Here is a 7,518-nt window from a genome sequence, read left to right on the forward strand (position 1 = left end):
GAATTGGCAGCACTTAACGCGCAAAGCACTCTAAACAAAGCTGGAGTATCGCCATACATTTTTTTCTACCCGAAAAAAACGAAAAAGTTTATTCGATTGCGAGCGGCGCGCGGTGCGTTAAAAAAAAAAAAAAATTAAATTAAATTAAATAAATCATTCCACAACAATAAACAGTGAAAGGTAAATAAAAAAACCGAAAACTGAAAACATTTAATAAACATTAATTGCAAAATCAAAAATTGAACATTGAAAAACACATAAACAGAGAAAACAGTGAAACAAGTAGTGGCGAACAAAAACAAAGTGCTAAGAAGAACATAAATTCGCAAACAAAAAGAAAAAAATTGTTATAGTGGTGCAAAATAACAGCAACCATCTTCCACCGCATCAGCTACCATCGTCCAGCGCAGCAGCCAGCCACCGAAGCACCTGTTGAGACAGCTGTAGCGGAGCACCACCAGCAACCGAAACAACAACAACAACAGGCAGACGGAAACTTGGGCGCAGTAGCGACGGAAGGTACCGCATAGCAGCAGGCCAGTCACCGGTACAGTAGACCACCACACGAAAAAAAAAGAGTTTGTACATAGGAATGCCAAAGTGAGTTACTCAAACATACATACTTACATATCCGCATATTTTTGCAAGGTTTAGCGGATTTTCGTAAAAAATACGGTGAAATGAATTACCCCTTTTTCATTTACCGTAGACAAATACCGTGCACTCTTTAAACACAGTATATTATAAATATATTGTATATCTACATATATATGTAGACATATATTCAAATACATATATCCCGTTTTCTCCAACTCGAAGAAAAAATCCGCTAAACTTAAGGCACAGTAATATACAACATATATACTCCATCACATATTCAAATAATTTACCCCCAACTCACAATACATGCATGATTATTAAATTCAGTGAACGAAACTATTGTTCAAGTGAACGTCCCAAATTTCCGCCTGGGTACATGTACCAAAGAAAAAATTCCCGTTTCGCAACGCCAACTCAGTTTTGAATAATATTTCGTCAGTCAGGGCATTTACCTATATACATATGTACTAATACTGCGCTGTATACATAAATACATACATTAATACATACGTATGCACTCGCGCCAAACTACAACGGTTCTCATAGAGCGAATCTATGTTGATGCATCCAAACATATGTATGTACATACCTAATAATAATCAGTAGAGAAACCCCAAACACATATTCCCTTGCTCTTTGGTTTTAGCATTCTAGATTCTGACACTGACACTGACACTGTATTTGCGTTGGTGCAGTAAAATTCCGATTCCCAAAAACTTAGCAAATAAAATCAAGTTAAAGTGTTTTAAATCAAAATAAAATTTATTAAGCATATCCCAAGTACAAAATTTGAGTTAATCCTCTTAAATAACCTCCATCTCCCAATAAATTTTACGAAAAGCCACAATAAATATAAACTTGAGGAAAAAAAATCTCAAAAACTCAATCTCACTCAATCGATTTATAGCAGCAAAGCTACCTCAATTTCTCCTATAAACTTCCTTCCCCAAAAAATTAAATAATGGCGGAAGAAAAACAGGAAAAACTCACATCCCTCCAGGCACCTCCTCAGGGAGTAAAGACACGGTCAAAATCTCAAACGGACGATGAGGAATTGACCCAAACTCAAAAAAAATTCCTCTTCGAAATCTCAAAGCTGGAAAAATATTGTGCGAAATGGTGGAAGATAAACGAAACGGATCACTCGGAAGCCGGTCTCAAGCTTTATGTGGAGGAACTCACCAAACACCTAGCATGGGTTGAACAGGCATACGAGCTTGTACACATGTGTTGCAGTGATGAAAAGTATAGGAAAGCATACGAAACGAAATATGACGCAGCCATCGATATGTGCCACAATACTAGGACCCGAATAAACCAACTGCTCCCCAGACTTCAACAAAACGCGATTGGCGCAAGCGCAACCACCATTTCAGCAGCCCCAGCCCCACCCCTAACTCAAAACTACTTAAAAGTACCTGCTTGTGACACTGATTTCTTTTATGGCGGCTACGAAGATTGGCCGTCCTTCAGGGACATGTTCACAGCAGTGTACAAACAACACCCCCCAACTCTCTCAAGCCCAAAAACTGTACTACTTAAAGCTAAAAACCCGAGGTAAAGCAGCACTTTTAATAAAAAACTATGAGATGAATGACCAAAACTTTGAGCTCGCATGGGATGCATTAAAATCCCGTTATGAAAATCGCAGACTCCTTGTCGACAACCAACTCAAAACCCTCTTTAATATTCAGCCCATTCAAAGCGAAAATGGGGAAAAAATTCAGGCAATTCAGACAACAATAAACAATTGCCTCTCGACTTTGAAATCAAATGGCGTACCCACAGAAAACTGGGACCCCATATTAATACATCTCTGCTCCTCAAAACTCCCAGATGAAACCCTAGCGTTATGGGAACAGTCACTCGACTCTAGAAAAGAGTTACCCCTCTGGTCAGAAATGAATAAATTTCTGACAACCCGTTATGAAATCGTAGAGAGACTTAGTACGTACAGGCCAAATAAACCCAAGGCCTCAACACCAAATTATACCCCAGGCTCATCAACCCCTAATCATACTCATTCCTTCGGCTATAAAAACAGAACTCACTCATTTAACACTGAGTTAAAAAAACAGGTATCTTGCAAATTATGCAACTCAAATCACTCTCTGATGACCTGTGTCAAATTCAAGGAGCTCTCAGTTCTAGAACGCAATAAGTTCATAAGAGACAACAACTATTGTAAAAACTGTTTGGCCTGTTCTCACTCAGAAACTGAGTGCCACAGCAAGTTTACCTGCGTTTATTGCCAAAAACGGCATCACTCTCTTCTCCATTACCCCGCTAGATCACCAACAGCAAATACAGGCACCAGGTCTAAAACAAATCAGGCACGAGTCCCATCTCCAGGGAATAGCACCCCAAACGAAGCATCAACCTCAAAGGCAGCTCAACAAACTCTCTCACATTTTGCGAGTAGTAGAGAAAAAACCCTACTTCCTACCGCAAAAATCTCAATCCTGCATAATGGAGAAATTTTCAAAATTCGAGCTCTTGTAGATCAAGGATCTCAGAAAACATTCATAGCGTCTCGCATACAAAAACTGCTTGGCCTGCCGACAAAAGCGACTAGTTATGAAATTATGGGAATGGGTGGCCGCGTACTGCAAAATGCGAACAGAATCTGCCCGATTACCATTTGTTCTGCTGATTCAACTATGAAAATAACGACAAACGCGATAATACTCCCGCAACTTACTCATTTCTTGCCATCGTTCAAAGTTACATATATTGAACTGCAAGAATACTCATCCCTCCCCCTAGCAGACCCCCACTGTTTTACTCCAGCTCGAATAGACATGGTATTAGGAAGCGATGTCATTCCCCAAGTGTTACTCCCAGGCCTAAAAACCAATGTCGGTGGAAGTTTGATAGCCCAAAACTCAATATTTGGGTGGATTTTGAGCGGCCCACTGACGGAGCAAGTATCATCATTCTCAACCCAGGTAGTTGAAAGCACAACAAACTCTCTCAATGATCTGCTCAAGAAGTTCTGGGATCAGGAGGAAGTACCAGCAACCCCATCCCTCACTGACGATGATGTATTTTGTGAAGATCTCTATCAAAAGTCCACAACTCGCAGAGATGACGGTCGTTACGTGGTAAAACTTCCGTTTAAAACTACTTTCCCGGACACGATTGCACTCGGACACTCCAAGCCTGCAGCACAACAACAATATCTCAGTATCGATCGATCGCATGAAAGGAAGCCGGAACTGCAACAAACATACTCGAAGGTCCTTGAAGAATACCTCACATTAGGCCACATGGAACCCACATCGTCCCGAGAAATAATACGTGAAGGCAAATATTTTTCATTCTACCTACCCCACCACGCAGTAATAAAGCCACATAGTAAAACTACCAAGGTGCGAGTAGTTTTCAACGCGTCGAAACTTTCGCATTCAGGTACCTCTCTTAATGACATCCTCCACACAGGTCCAATACTCCAAAATGATCTTATGCTCGTTCTACTCAAATGGCGTTTGTACAAATACGTTTTCAATGGCGACATTGAGAAAATGTACCGCCAGATATACATTCACCCAGAGGATCAAGAATTCCAAAGGATACTTTTCCGCAGAACCCCTCAAAGTTCGGTACAAGATTTTAAATTAAAAACTGTTACCTTTGGTGTCAATTGCGCGCCATACCTCGCGATAAGAACGCTTCACCAACTAGCTAAAGACTCAAGCATCAAATACCCAAAAGCCACAGAAATACTGTTAAATGAAATATACGTTGACGATATACTCTCTGGGGGTCACGACCTCGACTCAGCACTTACGTCAATGACCCAGGTAACTGATGCGTTAAAATCAGCAGGGTTTCCATTAAAAAAAATGACTGCGAACCACAAATATCTACTCAAAAATATACCTAAACCAGACCTCTTAGAAACAAACTTTCTTGAATTCCATGATTCCAGTTCAACAAAAACTCTCGGCGTAACATGGAATGCACTCAACGATGAATTCTCATACTCTATTGACCCCCTGCCAGACTCCACAGCAGCCACTAAAAGACAGATTTTGTCCTCCGTGGCGAAACTTTTCGACCCGGCAGGGTGGCTATCGCCAATGATGATCCAGGCGAAAATCTTACTCCAACAACTCTGGATGGAAGGTACTGATTGGGACGAGAACGTCAAACCCGGAGCGCTTCGCAAGTGGACTTCATTTCGAGAAAACCTCATAGCCATCAGCGAAATACGGATACCGCGATGGGTTCAGTTTTCCCCTAATAAAACCATTCAGCTCCATGGATTCTCAGACGCATCCGAAAAAGCATTCTGCGCATGCGTTTATCTCCGAGTGGAACACTGTGAAAACTCGGCATCATCTCATTTGCTCGTAGCAAAAAGTAAAGTCGCACCCCTCCAAACAGTGAGTCTGCCTCGCTTGGAACTGTGTGGAGCGGTCCTTCTCTCCAAACTTGTGAAGCATATTCGATCCCAACTTAATCTGCCGACCCATGAGCTCATACTCTGGTCAGACTCCTCTATCGTGCTGGCCTGGCTAGAAAAACCACCATGGACATGGAAGACATATGTGGCGAACCGAACTTCCCTCATCTTGCAGAATGTCAATAACGCCACATGGAGACACGTATCGAGCTTAGACAATCCCGCAGATTTAGGCACTCGAGGATGCAAGCCACAAGATCTAGCGTCATGTTCCCTATGGTGGAATGGCCCTCAGTGGCTCACCAAACCCTCAGCGAGCTGGCCAAAGAATGCGCCTCAAACGCTCTTTCCCCCTGAACAAAAATCTGTGGAATCTTATCACACAATAGAGAACGAAGACCCTCTCACTCGATTCTCGTCATTTCCTCGCGCCCTTAGGGTAATCGCTTACGTGTATCGGTTCATCCGCAGCGCACGAAAGGAACCAATACCCACGACGCACACACTCACCCAGGACGAAATCAGTTACGTCAAAACCCGGCTCATCATATGCGCCCAACACAATCATTACGCAGAGGCGGTCGCACAACTGGAAGCCGCGAAACCGGTAAATAAAAAAAAGCTCGCTGCTATCGTTGAACCCCATGCTAGATAAAAGTGGCGTAATGCGTGTAAACGGCCGCCTTAAGCACGCCGTTCTCACCTACAATGAACGACACCCCATCATAATACCCGAAAACTCCAAGTTCTTTTCTCTCTTCATAGATTTTCTCCACACAACTCTACTCCACGCGGGAAAACAGCTCATGGTCCGGATGGTACAACAAGAGTATTACGTCCCAAGACTTAAGCAGAAAGTTAAAAAATGCATTTTCCACTGCAAGGTGTGCACCATACACAAGCGAGAAATGCGATCGCAGATAATGGCGGCCTTGCCTCCAGCACGAGCAACCTACTCGCTACCATTTCACACCACGGGAATAGACTTCGCGGGCCCATTCCTGGTGAAAACTTCTTTACTGCGTCGCGCCTCACACACAAAAGCATATGTATGCGTGTTTGTCTGCTTCTCCACCAAAGCCATACATCTAGAACTCTGCTCAGACCTGACAATAGAAGCCTTCAAGGCCTGCTTTGCCAGATTCGTTGGTCGACGTGGTCTCCCCCATAAAATCATGTCGGACAACGGGAAAACTTTCGTAGGCGCTCAAAGGTCAATCCACCGAGAACTTTCCACTTTTCTTAAGGAAGCCGCCTCAGATATCGCTGAAAAATATATCGTTCATGGCCTCTCCTGGCAATTTATACCACCATACGCTCCTCATATGGGAGGCCTGTGGGAAGCAGCGGTTAAAAGTTTTAAGACGCACTTCAACAAAGTCGCGGGGAATCACAAATTCACGTTTGAAGAATTCACCACACTGCTCATACGAATCGAAGCGGTACTCAATTCCAGACCGCTGTCGCCTTTGTCTCAAGATCCTAGCGATTTACAGCCTCTTACTCCCGGTCACTTCTTAAGAGGAGCACCACTTGTCTCTCTGCCAGAACCTAACGCAGAAAACCTGTCTCTTCCAAACAAGTGGCAGAAGCTCAAGGTACTTCACCATCAATTCAGCACCCGATGGAAAACTGAATATTTGCAAGAGCTACACAAACGGCATAAGTGGAAAGGCAAAGAACCCAATATCGCAGTGGAAGACCTCGTCGTCATCAAAGAAGACAACCTCCCACCAAATGATTGGCGCCTCGGACGTATTGTTAAGCTCTATCCCGGTCCCGACCAAAACGTTCGCGTGGCTGACATCCGTACCCAAAAGGGAATTATAACACGCAACATCGCAAAATTATGCTTGTTACCACCTCCACCCAGCACAATGGATGCTTAACGCATCAAACTTTATTCAAAATTCTCTTTTCTTTATACCTCAATATACAGACTCTGTGGTTAACCACAGAACATTTTCACTCCCATTCCCTCCGTATTTACGCAAAAAAAACTAATGTTTGGTTTCAAATTTAATTTCTTCATAGGACAAGTGAAGCATCCATGGAGCTCAGCAAATGTCGCCTTTGTTGCCGCCCCCATTCATTGCGCTACTGTAAAGCTTTTCTCGCCATGACGCCGGCTGAAAGGCATGAGTCAGCCCGAGTACATAAATATTGTGTAAACTGCCTGGCTACCTCCCATGTCACCGGTGCCTGTGACTCTCCAGCCAGCTGTCATCAGTGTGGTAGGGCGCACCACACGCTGCTACATCGAACGCTGGCGAAGTCGTCAACGATCCGACGTAGGGAGAGGACTCGCTATGCTAGCCGTCGGACAATTCGGCGTACTCGAGGTCTGCAAAGTCCCACCGCTGCCCGGAGTCGTAAAATGCGTGAGCTGCTCAATAAAGCGCAAGACATCATCAACCAGCTGAAGGAGCTAGTATCCGCTTCTACGCGGCCGGCCGGGCGTGATGTCGAAGACATGGATGATGATGAATAATTAGCTAACCTTTATCTTA

General features: G+C 43.6%; 2 protein-coding genes across 2 annotated transcripts; both read left to right on the top strand.

Annotated features, from left to right (window-relative positions):
- The first annotated feature begins 213 nt into the window (after window positions 1-213).
- On the top strand, window positions 214-7,508 carry LOC118755913. Its single transcript, XM_036490712.1, has 2 exons — window positions 214-600; window positions 7,043-7,508. The coding sequence occupies exons 1-2, from the start codon at window positions 593-595 to the stop codon at window positions 7,497-7,499; spliced, it is 465 nt and encodes a 154-aa protein (XP_036346605.1). The 5' UTR covers window positions 214-592; the 3' UTR covers window positions 7,500-7,508.
- Window positions 4,746-7,043, top strand: LOC118755912. The gene is made up of 2 exons (XM_036490711.1): window positions 4,746-5,615; window positions 5,774-7,043. The coding sequence occupies exons 1-2, from the start codon at window positions 5,558-5,560 to the stop codon at window positions 6,895-6,897; spliced, it is 1,182 nt and encodes a 393-aa protein (XP_036346604.1). The 5' UTR covers window positions 4,746-5,557; the 3' UTR covers window positions 6,898-7,043.
- Window positions 7,509-7,518: the final 10 nt, after the last annotated feature.

This window comes from Rhagoletis pomonella, unplaced genomic scaffold (genome assembly GCF_013731165.1).
Source record: "Rhagoletis pomonella isolate Grant_MI unplaced genomic scaffold, Rhpom_1.0 Rhpom_scaffold_07906, whole genome shotgun sequence".
NCBI lineage: Eukaryota > Metazoa > Arthropoda > Insecta > Diptera > Tephritidae > Rhagoletis > Rhagoletis pomonella.